Source organism: Brachionichthys hirsutus, chromosome 4 (assembly GCF_040956055.1).
Source record: "Brachionichthys hirsutus isolate HB-005 chromosome 4, CSIRO-AGI_Bhir_v1, whole genome shotgun sequence".
In the NCBI taxonomy this organism is placed as follows: domain Eukaryota; kingdom Metazoa; phylum Chordata; class Actinopteri; order Lophiiformes; family Brachionichthyidae; genus Brachionichthys; species Brachionichthys hirsutus.
The window spans coordinates 5,561,379-5,579,960 of NC_090900.1; the positions used below are offsets into that span (position 1 = coordinate 5,561,379).

General features: G+C 44.7%; 1 protein-coding gene across 1 annotated transcript; it reads left to right on the forward strand.

The window, feature by feature from the left end:
* The first annotated feature begins 279 nt into the window (after window positions 1-279).
* On the forward strand, window positions 280-16,985 carry pgm5 (phosphoglucomutase 5). Its single transcript, XM_068761105.1, has 12 exons — window positions 280-314; window positions 435-728; window positions 2,068-2,230; window positions 2,327-2,473; window positions 2,750-2,875; window positions 2,959-3,149; window positions 3,669-3,823; window positions 7,083-7,198; window positions 10,114-10,249; window positions 10,686-10,869; window positions 14,223-14,360; window positions 16,589-16,985. Exons 2-12 carry the CDS (start codon window positions 471-473, stop codon window positions 16,676-16,678), a joined length of 1,704 nt encoding a protein of 567 aa, XP_068617206.1. The 5' UTR covers window positions 280-314; window positions 435-470; the 3' UTR covers window positions 16,679-16,985.
* Window positions 16,986-18,582: the final 1,597 nt, after the last annotated feature.

An 18,582-nucleotide genomic window follows, 5' to 3' on the forward strand; every position in this document is an offset into this window, starting at 1 on the left:
AAATAAAAACTAAAATAAAAACACTTCAGGAAGTTCCGGTTCCTAACCTCATCCGCTCCTGCGTGTTCGCATTACCGGACAGTTCAGACACAAGGCCGTGTCCAAACAATTCCTCCCCTCCATGCTGGGTCTATTTTTGGCAGGAGGCTCAGCTGATTGTGGGCCTTGAAGATCCTGACCCTCCCAGATTTGCCCCCCCCCCCCCCCTATAGAAGTTGCTGAAGCTTATTAGGAGGAGGGAGTTTCCCGAACAGCAGAGTTCAGCTCCTGCCGAGGGATGCGGCTCTCTGGGCTTTAACGCAGAAGCTGTCGAGGTGAGAACATTTTTGTGTTCGGGTTCCCCCCCCCCCCCCCCCCCATCCACCCATCCCTCCCCCCATCCCTGTATGGGACTCTGTGGACACTCTTCACCAGAAGCAAACGTTTGACTCCAGGTTGCGTGACTGGCCGTCCTCCCGACCTGGAGGAGGATGGAGACGAGCCCCATCCCGGTGGTGACGGTCCAAACCGCCCCCTTCGACGACCAGCGGCCCGGTACCGACGGCCTGAGGAGGAAGACGGCGGTGTTCGAGGGCAAGAAGAACTACCTCCAGAACTACATCCAGAGCCTGCTGTCCTCCATCGACCTGCGGGACCGGCAGGGCTGCACCATGGTGGTGGGCGGCGACGGCCGCTCCTTCAGCCCGGCCGCCACCGAGGTGATCGTGCAGATGGCAGCGGCCAATGGGGTAAGACGGGGGGGGGGGTAAAATTCCTGGAGGGTAAAATTCTAAATCAACCTTTTGCAGGAAATTAGTAATAATTTTACTGTGTTAATAGTCTTTGCTGTAGCCCCCCCCCCCCCCACCTGGGGTCAACTGGGAGGGACCAAAGGGCCCCCCGAAAGTGAATCCTGCTGACGTTGGAGGATATAAAAACTCTGCCCTATTAAATGATTCTTCAGGGCAGAGGTTTGTAAAACTGTGAAAATGAGGTCAGAAGTTAAACAGAAAAGCTTCAGATGTGCATTCTGTGACACAAGGCAACCTTTTATTATCGGGCCATGATGGGAGAAAGGAAGTTGAGAGAAACGTACGCTTTAATGTAATAAAAGCTCTTTCCAAAATGATCAAATCTGAATATTATAATTGGATTAAAGTATCATATTTTGCTTTGCGCACGTCGGTCCGCGACTGTTTAACTTTACGATCCTGGCTGACATCTGACAGTCTGAAACACGAACGCCTCGGCTGCACGTAAACGGAATCAGGCCAATCCGAAATGTTTCCGAACTCAGCAGCAGATGAAGAGGAAGAGGAAGAGGAAGAAGGGGTGAGGAAGATAGGGAGATCTTTGGGATTGGTTTGGGCGACTTCCAAAGGAAGATCTGAAGGGAATATAATTTTCTTTGTGCTGGCCCAGCCAAGTGACAGCTTTATCAGCACTTCCATCCATCCTGCTCTATTTTCCTGCCTACGTGTGTGTGCCCCCCCTCCACTCTGGTTCCACCTCTCCTGGACCGAACTTTATGCTTCGGGGATCCCCTGTCATCTGGCACTGAACCAGAAGATTTCTTTATCCATTAAAATGATCCTAAAAATAATAAATGCACATTTCCTCCCGTTTAGCCTCGCTTTCCTTGTCCGGCCTTTATGTGCATATGAAACATGCCAGATGTTAGGAGGATACTCTGACGTCAGGAGAATGAATTCCTCTCCAGTGAGGACACTTTTATTTAGAATAGCTGATCTGGGAGGGGGGGGGGGGGGCATTAACGCTTTAAAAGTAGCTTAGAAATTCTAAATACAGAGTAGAGCTGCGATATTTCAGCACCATCCTTGGGCAGATCATTTTAATATTTAAAGCAGCCTTTCAATTAGTCACCTGTGGACGAATGAGATGCTTTCAGGTCCCCCCCCCCCCCCCCCCCCCGTCAGACCGAAGGACCCTTTTGTTTTTGGGCTGCTGCTCAAACAGACGTCAAAAAACACTCCCATCCCAACAAAATGTCCATCGGATCGGATCATTCTGCTCGTCCCGGGTCGATGTGTAACGGCCGTTGCTTCTCATTGATATCTGTCTGTGCAGATTGGCCGTCTGGTGATCGGCCACAATGGCCTCCTGTCCACCCCGGCTGTTTCCTGCATCATCAGGAAGATCAAGGCCATCGGCGGGATCATCCTCACAGCGAGCCACAACCCCGGAGGCCCTGGTGGAGATTTTGGGATCAAGTTCAATGTAGCGAATGGAGGTGTGGACTGAGCTCTGAGTCTTCCATTGGTTTCTTCCTGTGCTATGTATGCACTAACCGATAAAACCGTTTTGTTTGCCTCGGTTTGTGCTGCAGGACCGTCTCCGGACTCGGTGATGGACAAGATCCATCAGGTGAGCCGGACGCTTGAGGAGTACGCCATCTGCCCCGAGCTCCGCATCGACCTGTCCAGGCTGGGAAGACAAGAGTTTGACCTGGAGAACAAGTTCAAACCTTTCAGAGGTATAACACACACACACACACACACACACACACACACGACCCCTGAGGGGACAAGCCGAAAGCAGAGGAAACTAAATATTGTTTTAATTAATTTATCAAGGGATGCTAATGTACTGGTTTAAATAAACCATTGGTGCTAAATTATTAATAATGTGTTCCTTTATTTTAAAATGTTTCTATGTTTCATTAGAAGTCATCTCATGCTAGAGTTCAGTATTTCTATCTGATGCACAAACAAACACGCGAAGGTCAAATCCTTCTCCGGTCCGTTTGCAGTGGAGATCGTAGACTCAGTCGACGTGTATCTACAACTGCTGCGAAGCATTTTCGACTTTGCCGCCATTAAGAGTCTCCTCACAGGACCAGAACAGCTAAAGATACACGTCGATGCCATGAACGGAGGTGAGACAATCCACCATCGAGCTTTGTTCCTGTTGGGGATAAAGCCGTTGACATGTTTTCCTCTCCTCGCCGCTGCCTCACAGCCATGGGCCCCTACGTACGTAGGATCCTGTGCGATGAGCTGGGAGCCCCGGCCAACTCCGCCGTCAACTGTATCCCGATGGAGGACTTCGGCGGCCGACCGCCAGAGCCCAACCTGACTTACGCCTGCTCTCTGGTAGATGCCATGAAAGGTGGTGACTTTGGCTTCGGAGCTGCTTTTGATGCAGACGGGGTAAGATGTGTGATTTCTCAGTCCACCCGTGACCTGCTTCATGCGTGGAGTTTGAGTTCAACACGTAGATCTATTCCGGGGCATCATGCTGGATGCGCTTCCATTACGCAGCCTCAGAGGTAGCACGGGTAGCGTCACGGGTAGCGTCACGGGTAGCGTCACGGGTAGCGTCACGGGTAGCGTCTCCCTTGAGCCGGTCCCAGGAGCGGGTAAATGCAGAGGGTTGGGGCAGGAATGGCATCCGGCGTTATTTTTGATTTTCAGAATTAAGCATGCAATCGACTAGAAGGTTGATTTGCTGTGGCGACCCCTGATGGGACAAGCTGAAAGAGGAAGACGAAGAAGAGGATTGCCAGCATTTCCATGAAAGCCAACACTGTGTTTTGTGAAGATTTTCCTGTACTTCCCTATTCCAGCTGAGGCACTGGTTCCCAGTTCACAAAAGATGCAACCTGAATCCTCAGCTCAAACCGGAGTAACTAGGAGGACTCACAACGCTGAATGTTGTGCTGCTTTCAGGACCGGTACATGATCCTCGGCGGAGACGGCTTCTTTGTGAACCCGTCAGACTCAGTGGCCATCATGGCCGCCAACCTCGCCGCCATCCCTTATTTCAGACAGCACGGCGTCAAGGGCTTTGCCAGAAGTGTGGCCACCAGCACCGCCCTCGACAGGTACGACGCACCCTGACACGCCTCCACCCACATCGACAGTCAGTAGATCCGGCGTGGGGGGGGGGGGGGGGTCGCCTTCTCTTGTCTCACTCCCCCAAATTCCTGTGGCAGCTTATTCTGTGGAGAGCACGCTTCGATGAAGAGTCACCTCCTATGAATAAGACTTAAAGATCACACACGCCCCCCCCCCCACACACACACATACACGTTTACTCACTGGCTATAAATATGGCTTGTTATGTAAGACTAGAATCGGGCAGAGGGCGCTGAGAGGGTCCCTGGCAATAGTAGGACCCTGGCACTGAACCCCACTGGGATATGAACCATTTCAATACAAGGAAGCAACCCCAAAAATGATCAGCTATCTGTGGTTCAGTTTCAGTTTCATACATGTAAATGGAACATTTCACACTAAGTGAGCTCCGCTGCATAGGAACAGGATTTACACATTGATTTACACAGAAAGTGCCTGTGTGATAATCTGTCTTTGTGTGTACATGCTTGCCTGTGCGTGTGTGTGTGTGTGTGTGTGTGTGTGTGTGTGTGTGTCAGCATGCTGGATGTTTAGTCAACAGTCAAGCCAACTGCGCTATAAAGGCTTTGATAAATGTGACGGTGCGGATACTGCGTGTGGCAGCGGGGATAGCAGCTGCGACACAGAGAATGCGTTTCTGTTTATTTGGCTGCAGATGGACTCGAGGCCAGAAGTTGCAGGTGTTAAATCATTCTTACGTGGGCTGAAGGTGTCTGTTAGCTGTGTGCCGGAGAGAGGGAGGAGAGGAAGAGATGAAGGGAAGGAAGTTTTGGTCAAGGAAACATCCGCCTGTCCTTTAACCGTTTCCGGTGATGGAAGGGTATGAGAAGTGGAGAGGGCAGAAGTTTGCATTTGGACTGGTTTAAATATTTTAAATCATCTTTTTATAGGAACAGTTGTTACTCTTGACACAAATCCTCGTGGAGCAATGCAAGATTTTTACGGGGTCACTTGAACCACGACATGATTGAAATGTACAATAAATATCTCCCAATGTGAGTTTTTAACACAATCGGTTATGTACTGGGAGCTTTGCTAATTAGGACTGGACTAATATCCCTCAATGACGCTGCAGCAGGTCAAACAGGGCGCTCTATAAATAGAGTAAGGATGCATAATAACCCGGTAACGGACGAATGAATCTGTAAAAGAAAAAACTGTTTTATGTACTTTAATGGCTTTTGCTAATCATGATAATCAGCGTAAAACCAGAACAAAAATGTTTTAAACCCTTTAGGGGGTTAAAAACATTTTGATGAGTGCCCTACAAAGGGTTAAAGAAACCAGTGAAATAAATGAATTTGTGAACTGAATGCAGTATGACCCGGAAGCGTATAATTTTAAGATTTTTTTCTACTGGGCAAATGCACTGATATTCACAGAAGTTTCTGACGGCTCTCTCCAGCCTCCATTTCCTGGAAGCTGCCTGTTACTATTGTGAGAGTAAGCACTGATATGCTGTCAGGCCTTACAGTCAAGAGGTCACACCTACACACGGGAGGATTGAAGCCTAAAATAGAAATGTTCCAACATTTATTCCTTGTGTCTCCAGTCATTCTCATCTGGCAGAATTCCTCTGTTTTGGCAACGCCTGCGAACGCGAGGCCGCATTGGCCGAGCCTGTCTGGCCTTAGACGGCCCTGCATCTGTTTAAATAAGCACTCGGTAATATTTATTTCCATGACTCGACTACCAATGTGCGTACGAGCGGATCTGAAACTAGACGATTCTTAAGCTCGGACTTGAGTCTGAGGAATGTCACATCGATCTCTTTCCGTTCTCTGAGTGGCATGGAAGGCAAAGGCTTTCCTCATGGCTTGAGAAAACATGACTGTCCTGTCATATTAACAACTGTACTGGGAACAGTGGAGTTTATTTCTGTGCAATAATCCAGAATCACACCCACATCCACATATTGCATGATGAATTCCCACGGTGCAAATGTTTAAATCGGGCAATCCTGCATGCCGGTTTATTTGGGAGCAACAACTGTTGCCTGTCCAGCGAGTCTCGGCTGAGGCTTGGGAATTGTGTTTCCATTTTTTTCAGAGGTTGCTGGGGAGGTGTGGGATGTGGTTGAGCATTGATCAGAATGGGACGTAAACCTTTCATAATTACAATAGAGATTGCATGAATTCTGATTGGGAGCTCTTCCCAGCCAATCCCGTCCCGTCCTCTGAGTTTCTCAGTAATCCGTGAAGCAGTTTATGTGTAAACAGTCCATCAAGGCATGTGTTGAAGGCCTGAAATACTCGCTCTCGCCCTTTCTTTTTGACCCTACTCTTACCTGACCTTGTTTCTGCCTCTCTGTCATTGTCTCTCTGTCTTTCTACCCCTCTCTCTCTCTCTTTCGCAATCCAAACGGTCAAGACAGAAGTCCGTCAACTATGAGTCTTAGGTTCTGTTCAAGGTTTCTGCCTGTTAAAGGGAGGTTTTTCCTTGCCTCCTTTACCAAAGTGCTTGTTCTTGTGGGACACGTTGGGTTCTGTCTTTCCCTGCTACTCCTGTAAAGTGTCTTGAGATAACTTTCTCTTATGATCTGGCGCTACAGAAATAAAACTGGATTGAGGGGAGCACGGTGGCGCAGTCGTAGCGCTGTTTCCTCACGGCAAGAAGGTCGCAGGTCCAAATCCAGCTCGGCCCCTTTCTGTGAGGGGTTTGCATGTTGTCCCCCCGTGTCTGCCTGGGTTCTCTTGCTTCTTCCCACCACCAAAAACATGCAGCTTAGGTGTGTGTGTGTGTGAGAGAGAGAACTGGTGGCTTGTCCAGGGTGTGCCCTGACGGGATAGGCTTCCTTCCATGAGCACCGCTGGATTGAGAAACTCCGGTAGCGCTCCAGGTTTCTCTTTTTGAGTATGAGCCTTGCCCATTCCACCATAGGAACCCAACATACAGTATATTAACATCGCTATGCACACACACACACACACACACACACACACACACACACACACTGCTCGTCCTCTCTTTGAGTACATGGCTTATATTCAAAGCAAACACCAGTGAAAAGCTTCGTCTTGGCTTTTTGGAGTCGAATGAGTCACCGGCAGATTTCTCGTTTTATTTTGAAGTTCAGAGGACTTTTGGTAAGACTATCTTTAAATCAGAACTAATAAAGTCTGGCATTAGAATAGAGAGATATTGTTTGTTTGTTTGTTTGCTTGTGTGTGAGCGTAAAGAACTAGCTTTGAGCTTGTTTCCTTCTTGCTCCCCGTGTGTTTGTAGGGTAGCCAAGGCCATGAAACTAGCGCTGTATGAGACTCCCACAGGCTGGAGGTACTTTGGGAACCTGATGGATTCCGGGCGTTGTTCCCTCTGCGGGGAGGAAAGCTTCGGGACAGGTACGGATGATCATGCTACAACACAAACTGCCCCCCCTCATCAGCGTCAGCTGGAATCTGCACTGGCCATCACCCTCTGACTGGGAGCACGCACCAGGAGACTTGCTGAAACACACACATCAAATCTGTCACGTCATCCTTCCAGCAAAATGAAAGGGAAATAGCTGTTTATGACTTCGGTCTAATTTTTTTGGATGGACTGCAATTGATGGAAGTTATGATGACAATGCACTCCCCAAATAACTTCAGAGATCTGTGGACAGGATGCTGAAATCCAGTAGGGGAGGAAATATAGAGGATCAGAGCAAACGGAATGATGGGATGGCTGAATTCGGGTTGTTTGAGGCGCAGCGAGGGAATGAAACGTGATCGAGTTTGGAGAGAGCAGACCTGCGAGGGTTGCCCTTTCTGCATTGATGGCTGCCGTGCCGTCGTACTGTCTGTCTGGCAGCATCGTGAAGAAGCTGGCGGTGCCGCTAGAACTGAAGCATCCTTTGTGGAGGGAAACCTAAAAGTGAAATATTGCACTTTATCCTTTATTGCACAGGAAACCCACATGCATGCACACGTACAGTCAGGTCAGGGCAACTAAAGTGGTCAACCCGCATATGACACCCCATATTGTAGATCAAGCTTCACAGAAAAGTGCGTAACAAAATAATTTTACTGATTGCTTTCCTAGCGACATTACCAGTGGAAGTAACGAGGACCGAAAACCGCACAAATAACGGCCCAAATGTTTCCATTTAATTTCCATTTAAAGCCGAACAGCTCTCTCTGTTTTTTCCCCCGTCCCTTCTCTTTCATACTTTCGGCAACCGGTTCCAGGTCTGGAGTTTCAAGCGGTGCATCTTGACCGCACGTAGCAGCAGTCAGAGACGTGCAATAGATGTGAAGGCCGTGACCCTGAGCGCATGTGTAAATAATCCCCATTCTTTTGCTATAAAAGGAGACAGCGGCTCCGTGAATTACAGCAACACGCAGACAGGCCTCCAGTGGCAATGTTGTCTATGAATGCAAACGCAGACGCGCAAAACACTCAGAAGATCCCAGAACGTCCATGCACACATTCCAACGCACAGTTTCCCACCTCTGCTACCCGCCTCTTACTTTTATTCCTTGCTCTTTACAGCTTTGACCTATTTTCATGTCGGCTTCATTGTCCTCCTTCCAAAATGCTCTTGGACTTTTTCTTCCAAGTGGTGATGATAACAGACGGAGAAAGGAAGGGAACGGCTCGGAGCGACAAGAAAAATGTGAGAGAGGAGGAGAGAAATAGGAATTATTTTCGGGGGGGGGGAGCCCAAATGTGAGAAGTATTGACAGGGAGAGAAATGGAAAATAGCAGAGGATTGCAGAGCACGGGGAACTGTGGGAGCCGACTCTGGTGTCTACCCATGTAAGGCCAAAAGCTCTGAGAGCGAGCCCTGAGTGGTAAATCATCAGAGCTGCAAACCACTCCTGCTCTTTGCGAACTCTGATGCACCTCCTCAGACAAGCCCGGCTTGAAATATTACAGGGATTGATGTCGTCAAAATCTTTGCCGTGTGTCGTTATTGATGCTTTGCTTTTAGTCTCCTGATGTGCAAATAGAAAAACACCAGCCTCAGAGTTTAAAAGCCACTGTCCACAACACACGGGGTAGTACCATCGGAAAATAAAACCAGCGTGAAAGATGAAGAAGAATAAAATCTGTCTCTGAACAACCGCTGTAGCATCTCTAACATTGATTTATGAGGTCGATCAATAGGTCTATTTCTGATGATAGAGGTGAAACGTCTGAGAGGGAAACAAATGCTGTCTCTGTGAATTACACTTGAGATGAAAGGGGTATGGTTGTGATTATATGCATCTGTTCTCTGCCTGTCAGAGAGACAGAGATTAAATTATAGCCACTGTTAGTTCCCCAACGGCTGTTTACATCCGGAGCCGGATCCAGGACGGGGTTTCCTGGAGAAGACAAAAGTAAATCAGTGTGTTTCCTATAAAACAGACATGATGACAACATCCTGTTTAGCTCGTAAAATGTGTAGCTATGTGTAGCTCTAAGACACGATTCCTCGGCGCTGATGCCATTTTCTGCTCTTGGAAACGGTACTAACATATTCAATCATATTTAAAATGTCAAAGTGTTCCCTTAACAAATGCATTTACTGTGCAGCTGTTAGTTAGAAAAGACTGATAGCCCCACCCCCTCCAGTGAAGGAAATACTTATAGCTCCCCGGTGAAGGGAGCTGATCAAGTGTGCAAACCACTCATCTGTTTGTGTCCATGTTTGGTATGTCTCCAATCTCCAGCACTCTGCCTGGAGGTTTGTTACAAGCAGCAGAGCTAAATTACCTTCTTCATTTAACGTGGGCACAAATACATCATTGTGTGAGCAAAGAAAGCTAAAAATCCAAGTCCTGTTTGGGGGATTTTACATTAGATTCCTGTTGAAAACTTCGCAGCTCCGGCTTTGAGTTCTTTATAGTGGACTTGTGGAATTTCTACTCTTATTTATGTTTATGTGTCGGATGATAAATTTGCTTTCCTGCCTGTAAAGTATGGAGTTGGAGAAAACAGATTCTTAGCTTTTGCAAGAAAGCTGGAAACAGACAGGAACAGTTAGATAATTGGCCAAAGATAATAAAACATATACCGTAGTCACTAACTACTGCATTATGTCTCGTTAATTTCACTGGAGGTTTTGTGCTCAACCTTTTCTTGGCTGGACGTAGTGATTCAGAGGCAGGCTAGTTGTAGCCCCCGCCTCGCAGGCTTTAGTTACCGAATGGGATGCTGTCTATTTGATCTTAATTCCATAAATCTTAACAAGGGGATGCCTTTAATGGCCCTAAAATCAGACTTCCGCTTCCAGAAAATGTGATGTTTGCACAGAGTTGAAATATTGCTGGTGTTCTCTAACCTCCAGGTTCAGACCACATTCGCGAGAAAGATGGCTTGTGGTCGGTGTTGACGTGGTTGTCCATCATGGCCGCCAGGAAGCAGAGCGTGGAGCAGATCGTCAGAGAACACTGGGCCAAGTATGGACGTCAATATTTCTGCAGGTAAAAGAGCTCAATAACACAAAGCTGCTCTTTCATATCGGATTCCATCAGCAGGCCAATAACATGTTTAGTGTTCTAATCCTCATATCATGCATTTCTTTGAAACCATCATGGAGTCAGTTGCACGGACCCCCCCCCCCCCAGTCAGTTTTCCCACAGAGGGGATCCTAATCTGATGTAGATTTTCCACAACATGTAGATGGAGAGGACAAATCAAAGTACCGGATCCTAAAAAAGTCTGTGAACCATAAATATCTGTCATCATGTTAAGGAAAATCAAGCAAACACTCTCACAAGTCTCGTCTCTCGTAAAATAGGGCCATTTTAAGTTTCATGATAAGTCATAAACCGCCTCTACACAATCTAAATATATTACAGTGTGTGTGTTTCTCTCTTGCTGAGTATTTATGGATTTGTGTGTTGGTGTGTTTGTCAGGTTTGACTATGAAGGCCTGGACCCCCGAGCAGCTTTTTACCTGATGAGGGATTTGGAGGCTTTAATCTTAGACAAGGCTTTCACCAGCCAGAAGTTTGCCGTTGGAGACCACGTATACAGCGTGGAGCGAGCCGACAACTTCGAGTACATCGACCCCGTGGATGGCACAGTGGCTCGAAACCAGGTGAGTCTCCGGAGAGGGAACGGCAAGAAAAGATATTTAAGAGGTTGAACAAGGAATACACCTCATTTGACGAGAAGATATAGACACTCACACAGGCAATGTGGGTGAAGTGTCTTGGAAATATGTTAAATGTTAAAACCTTCCAACCAGTCTCCTTACAATACTTTTTTTTTGTAATTATTTCCATTCGTTTTTGCATAATCCTGCTAACAAGCAACTTCCTCAGCTGAAGGATTGAAAAAGTTTCATTACATTTAAGGACATGTAGTGGCTAGATCAGAGTTTTATTTAATGAAATAGGACTGTTGCCTTGGTAGAGATGCTCAACCGAGTGTCCTTCAGGTGTGCTTGAAGACATCCTCACCCAAAGACATCTGGACCCCTTCTCTGTGCTTCCATGTGCATGCGATCACTTGGCTTCTTCTGGCGAGCCCGATCTCCCACAAAGCTTCAAAACATGTTTCATTCGAGAGGTTCCACGTTTGGACGTTAGCCTGTCTTCCATCTTCAATGCATAAACGCGTGCATACAGACACATTTCCATGCACTTACTGAAAGCTCTGTTAGTATCCCATCCATATCTGTAAGCTGCCCCCCCCAAAGATCCGTAGGCCAGCTGACTGCCTCTGTTCTGCTCAGAAATGTGTGGAAACTCTTCCCTGGCGTCGACACGTCTTCGCCTCGGCCCCGCCTAACACCACAGAGACACACTGTGCACTTTGGCGTGCACTGCCCTTCAACCCAGTTGTCCCAGTGCATAAGTGCGAACACATGCATCCAGTTGCACATGACACACGTGTTCACATTTGTGTTTGCGTACAATATTCTGCCAACAATCTATCCACTCGTTTTATCCTTTGCACCTTAATGGTAATAAAGGTCTCGCTACCCCGCAGTGAATTACTTCACCTTGTTACCATGGTTACAGCAGCAGCGCCACATCGAGTTAGTCAGTCGCCCCAGAATGTGATTTAACCTCAGTGGCAAATCCTCAGCATCCCAGTCGCCCCAGCGTGTGTTATTACAGCACACACACCCCCCCCCCCAGGACAGAATTATATCAGCTGTCGTCTCACTTGTGGTCTGTCCGCTGCAAGTGTGTTTGAAGGGGAAAAGTTGGCACATGCAAACACACAAAATAGAGTTTGTGGGATTAACACGGCAGTGGCACGCAAGCCTTTTGTAGTCGGCTACTGAATTTATTCTCCGTTGTCTGCAGATCTCAGACCGATAGCGGATAGTTGGATGGATTCATGAATAGAAGTGATTGTCACAGAGCCAACACTTTGCCTACATGTAAACGCAGATACCACGTTATATGTTGGGCAACTTTTTACAGTATATATCAGCAAAAAGTGTTTTCCAGCTTGTCTGCTGATTGCTGTTCCTGCAGTTGAATGATTCATATGCAGATTCTGACACTAGCAGATGTACACTTATCTTAGCAAGTACACTTAACTTTTTGCTATTTGCTATTTTAATTACATTGTTAGCCAGTGATGGTGAATGGTGCAACATTTATCTAGCGTGATAATTATTCATGAAGTTGTGCTGTGAAAGCTCATATAAATCATGAATTTAGATGTATCCTTCTAAGCATTAGAAGGATGTTGATGTGACTCTGGGCGAGTCGCGGTTTTGTCCTACTTACTTGAGTAATGTGAATATAAACTCAGATGGTCCCGTGGTGCAATCTCGCCTGAATGGATGTTACAGATATGTAGTGAACTATAGTACACAAAATTGTAGCTAATTTTAAAAAGCTATGATTATGAAAATATTATAATAGTGAGTAATAATGGTGGGTAATTATAAAGATAATTGTTTATTGCGGCAGAAGATATATGATAGTTAGTCGATCATATAGACTGTAAAGAAAAATACAAATACAAAATAGATCGAGATCGAGATCATATATCATCCCTTAGCAGCAGATGGATAAATTCCCCGTGTGGAATCCAGACACTGGTGGTGGTGGTGACTGATGACTCTGCTGAAACTGACGATGCCAAATACAACGCTGAAATAATTAATTTGGGGATAGCATGGAAAAACAAGTTTGAGAATAGAGAATACTAGAGAATCATATTCAAAAGGACAGAAGCAAAATGCCATAGCTCGCCAAGAAGGTGTGCCAGCGTACGATTGGATAGATGTGATCAGCAGAAATTAAGCCACAACATCAAACAACGGCAGCAAGAACTTAAGAATGACCTTTCTAGGAGAAATAAAATATGAAAACGAATCATGGTCCAGATTGCTTTCTTCATTACTACGCAGGAAGAGCTAGCGCGCTAAACAGAGACACACTCTGGCTGGTATGTTCGCCACTAAAGGCCCTTGAGCTTTGCAGCTGACATTGTTTTTCACAGGCATTAGTCAGATAACTGCTACTCTATTGTTAGAGATGAGCTGACATGCACAAAAAAGAACGACAGACGGGCGGACGGACGGACATCTCTTATTATCGCTGTCTCTTGTCACCCAGACTTTGCCATGCGAGGCTCATACTCTGGAGCCAAAGTCAGATTAGGAGGAAAGCAAGTGAACCTGAGTTCCCTTGCTTTTAAATACCACAGTCTATAAAAGATGACACTGAGTCAAGATGAAGAGGTTTAGGCAGCACTACTTTGTAGAATAGCAGCAGAGTCAGTTAAGGGAGTCACGTGGCATGAATAAAGCATCTGGGGTATATTTTATTAAAACCTTTGTCATTTATTTCTCTGAAGATATATTGCTGACCTTGACTTTTGGACTAAAGGGATAGGAGAAGAGGCTCCATGGAATTTAGGACAGATAAGACTCATCACAGATCCGTTAGTCAAAGTCTTATCTTTCTTAACTCCAGCCAGGCAGAGTTGTGTGTAGTTGGGTGCCCCGATGCAACAATATCCTGTCTTTCCCTGAAACGGTTGAGGTTAAGTTCAAAGTTTCTACCAGTTGAGGCACTCAAGGTCTTTAAATATTGGATTTTCTTAAATACTTCTCGAAATAAAGCCAAAGTACTTTAGTTATGAACTTACTGAACTTGTAGCAGGAATCCTCGTTGAACGCAGGCCCAGCAAAAATACTCAATGAGAACATCTAGGGACATCTAGTGGCTCTTGTAGGTACTGCACATTATTAAACTGATCCATCTAATAATTTTCTTTACCTACTTCATTGAATTTCAAATGAATAATGAAGTACCTTGTTTAAATTTTACCTACCTAACAATCTGATACTATAATTCTATTTTATTCTAATCTATTCTGTCTAAGCGGGTAGGCAGTTGTGAAAGAGAAAATAGATTTGAACAAAGCATTCATTTTCAAGCTGATAATGGCAATATATCATTGCTGGTGTGTTTCTAGGGTTTGAGGATCATCTTCCACGAGGCGGCCCGCCTAGTGTTTCGGATGAGCGGGAGCGGCGGAGGAATGGGTGCCATCATCCGCGTTTATGCCGAGTGCTTCGAGAGAGACCCAGAGAGACACAGCAGAGAGACGCAGGTACCCGTGGGAGCGTGTTGTGTGTCTGCGACACCATTTCATCGACCATTCATCATTAGTGCATAATGTAGCTGCTACACTATTAAAAACAGGCTGACCTGTAGAACAGATTTTAACAACACACCTTGTATTGTTATAGATGTTGGTGTACTTTACCCATACCCATGGGTCGTAAAGCCGCAGTCACCATGGCTGGACAGCCTCATTTAGTTTTGGCCACGTAACCATAAAACTTTAACCAAACAGTCTTCTCTCCCTAAAATTCAGGATGTATATTTGTGCCAATTCTTCCCGTATCGACGGCTTCAAAAAAAACGATCATGTATGTCTTGAGCTGACAGAACACAGGAATGCTAACTTAAGCATCAAGATCTATTGTGTTTGAGCTTTGCCAGTCGATATGAGCTCAAATTCAAATTTAATTGAGGTGAAATGATGTCAGATTTATAACACTTTCCTCGCCTCATTTGTTTTCCTTTCTAATAATTTAACATCAAAGTGATGTTACGAATTTGGCTCTCACCAAAGTGAGTTCAATCTTGAAGTTCATTTCACACTGTCACTATATTTCCTTGTCTCTGCTGTCTGACCTACCCTGTACTGTTGAACCCAGGTGTTAGATCATAAGTGTAATTACTAATCAATCTGCCCCTTACCCAACGCACATAAATCATCTAATGACACAGTCGTGATTAGACAGCATGCTCATTGGTGCAGGTTAAAAGTATACTTTTATATTCAGCAAGATTGTGCGTTTGCATTCAGGGCTACATAAAATCTAAAACCTCTTTCTGAGTGTTATTTTGTATTTGCGTTTAATGCTTACTGTTTACAAAGTGATTGGAGTGTGTTTTATTTGTTTCACAATCCTGCACAGGGTTAAAAAATAAATATTGCTTTGAAGCAATGCATTTGACTAAAGTAAAATCAGCAATACAGTTAAGCTCCTGGTATTTAAAAAACAAATGTTCTCTTTCTCCTTTCTTTATTTCTTTATGTCTTTATTTCATATTTTATATTGAAATAGCCACCATGCATTCAACAGGCTGATCCCGGATTATGACTCCCTTGTTAAATTTACCAGCCTCTATAAAAAAATATGCAAAGATTAGGGCGAAAATATAATCGAGAAAAAAGCCATGACTGGGGCATCACGACCTGGATCACGCCATTGGCATGTGGGGGGGGGGGGGGGGGGGTCCATTAGACAAGTTCATCGGGGGGTGAATACTCACTATTCTACAGTATTAGTGTCAGTGCCAAGTCTATGAAACCAGAGGATCAATGACAGACCGCCTGTTCCCTGCTTTACCACGTGTACGAGCCAGAATCAAGGTGGAGGCATCCATCGGCTGAAACTCAGCAACACGTCCTGATTGGTCACTGCTCCAGCTGCGTTGGTGCCCACAGTAGGCCTCTACACTAACTACTGTACAATGTTACACGCTCCAGTTGGGAGAGATTTGAGGTGCTCGTATTTATGTCTTTGTTTCTTTTATTAAATTGAATTCATTAAAGGTTAATGGGGAATAAAATGCTGTCTCAGATTTGTGGATAAACTTCACCTTAAGATTTTACACGTTTCATTCAGAACTTATTACACAAGCAGGTTACGCTCCTGTCATGAGTTAAAGCAGCTTTTGCCAGTACCTAATGTCTTTATTACATTACAGCTGTTCCTGTTGGACGCACTTTATGAATGAATTATCTCTACAAAGTGAAATGACTGCGTGATAAACTAGGCTAACTCCCCTGTAAAATGCTCCGGACTTCCATGTTGACAGTTTTTATAAGGTTCAGTTCACGTCAGTTAAAGATTATCTCCTCTGAAATCTGATAAAGCTGAGAGTTTATCTGTATCATGCTTTTTTGGCCCCAAACCGACGCCATATTTACCCTGCATGTTCTGCCTTGCACAACAAACAACGTCAGTCGATGTCTGCTCAAACATGTACATTAACAATCCAGTTGTTTTCAGCTACCTTGGTGACACGAAGTAATGCAAAGCATAAATGCATAAAAGCATAAATAAATGTAACTCAAAAATGAGGAAATGTGCAAAACAATATTAGAAAATAGTTCAAGCTATCCTTCCTCAATTCACGTGAAGCCACAGAGATGCTTCATGTTTACAGGGTCAGATGTATGCACATATATCGTATGTGATCAATACCTAAAAGGAACTCCAAAGACCAAATGTTCTTTCTACCCGCTCTTCTTCTCTGCAGGTGGTGCTGGGTCCTCTCATCGCCATCGCCCTGAAGATATCCAACATCCACGAGAGGACTGGACGCCGTGGCCCTAATGTCATCACATGAGCGACTGGGAAATCACATGCACACACACACACACACACACACACACACGCACGCGCATCCGTCCACCTGCTCACTCATTGAAAATACCTTTGGAATACTATTTCCTGTGCTTATCTCCATATTGAAATCCAGTATCTAAAGCTTTGTTTTTTAACTCATCATGCTGTTTTTGAATAACACTCGTCATATTGCTTGTAGCCCTCATTTATGTCACAGTGATTTTCTTTTTCCAGCCATTTAATGTAGGAGTAACAAAAGTGTAAAATAAAACCTGCATTGCATCACAACTAAAATATCAGTGAAATAAATTGTCGTTAGCTGATGCTTTATTTTAGAAAGCATATGTGTGACTCATCTTTGCTGCCTGAGTTCAAGGTTTTTGAAATGTGAAATAACAAAAGAGCAACTACAATACAAAGTAATGGAAAAGAAAATAAGGAGTTTTGAATTGTTTGCTAATTGGGCTTTTTCCTCCAATTTACCTTTTATTTTTCTTCTTTCACGATAAACTCGTTTGGGTGATGCACTAACCTCTTTTAATTGAATTGGACAGGCCTAATGGGGACAAATAAAACCACTCTGCATGAGATATGTTGCCCTTAGGCATTTTAGGATTTTAATTAAAAAATACTTTGCAATTAAAGGCACCACGTTGTGCTGAAACTATATATCACATCATAATTGAGCATCCTTGAGGAAAAGAAGGCTTTTGCTCACCAAAGCAAAGCATTTTTCTCTGCTCTTAATGTGAAATGCTTTGCAACACTTGTGAGATATGAAGAGGGCATCTGAACAGGAACTCATAAACACTCTGATTACCCTCGTAATGAATTGAGGATGTGTCAGTGGATATCCGTGAGGATGTGAACACATTGTCGGCCAAACGACGTTGCAGGATGTTGCCCAATCCACCTACTTTAGAACTACAGGTGTTATTTCTGAGTTTGGATGAGGATCAAGTCCAATTTATCACCTTAGACTTTCACCCTAAGAAGATGGTTGAATTTTCGGCACAATTTGATGACTATATTGATTTAAAGTCTGCAGCATTCAAGATCCACCGTTTGCTTCTGTAATGTGCACAAGAATGTTCTAAGGTTCTTGGACATGGTCGACCCAGCAGTGTCTTTACGAGGGTGAACTTTTCACGTTGCCAAGATACTCTGTCTACCCGTCAGGTGCGGTATCAATGCTGATGCAGATTGGACAGGGTGGTGATCAAACGGGCCCGCGCGCGCCTTGGGCCATTCATAATGAATTATCTTAAAAAGAAACATTTATTAGCCGGTGAACTGGAGTCATCACCTTTTTTTTTTTGTGCCTGCTGAATGTTCTCTCACATGAAGAAGCCAGATTTTGTGATAAAGTGTGATAAAGTGTGCTGTCTGCAGTTGTGACTCCGGCAGGATTAAGTATACATCTGCAAGAATACAACATCTGGGGGTGTTGAAACCAGCGATCTTTTGATAATTCTCTTGTATCTAAGCCGCCCCCATTTCGTACTGTGGAGGAGCCCGATATCTGTGTAGTAAATAGCAGCTTGACCGTACCACACCTGTCAGGTGTATATGGGCTATCTCTGCAAAGCAGAAGAACACAGTTACAGATCTTAACGGATTTTTTGTGCACATAGTGAGACGAAGGAGGAACAAACCTTTTGCATTCACTGAAAACCTCCAACTTAGGTCCAGGTCGTTATTGTAATCGAGAATTAATTCTCAATTAACATACCTGGTTAAATAAAGGTTAAATTAAAAATTACAATTATTCACTATTTATAGTATAAATGTCATCTTTTCGAGATCCAACAGTCTGTCCATCGTGAACTGACTTATTAAAAAGCCTTCATGTTTTCTGTTCCAGTCACTATTATCTTTCTATTTATATCAACATTTTGACAACAT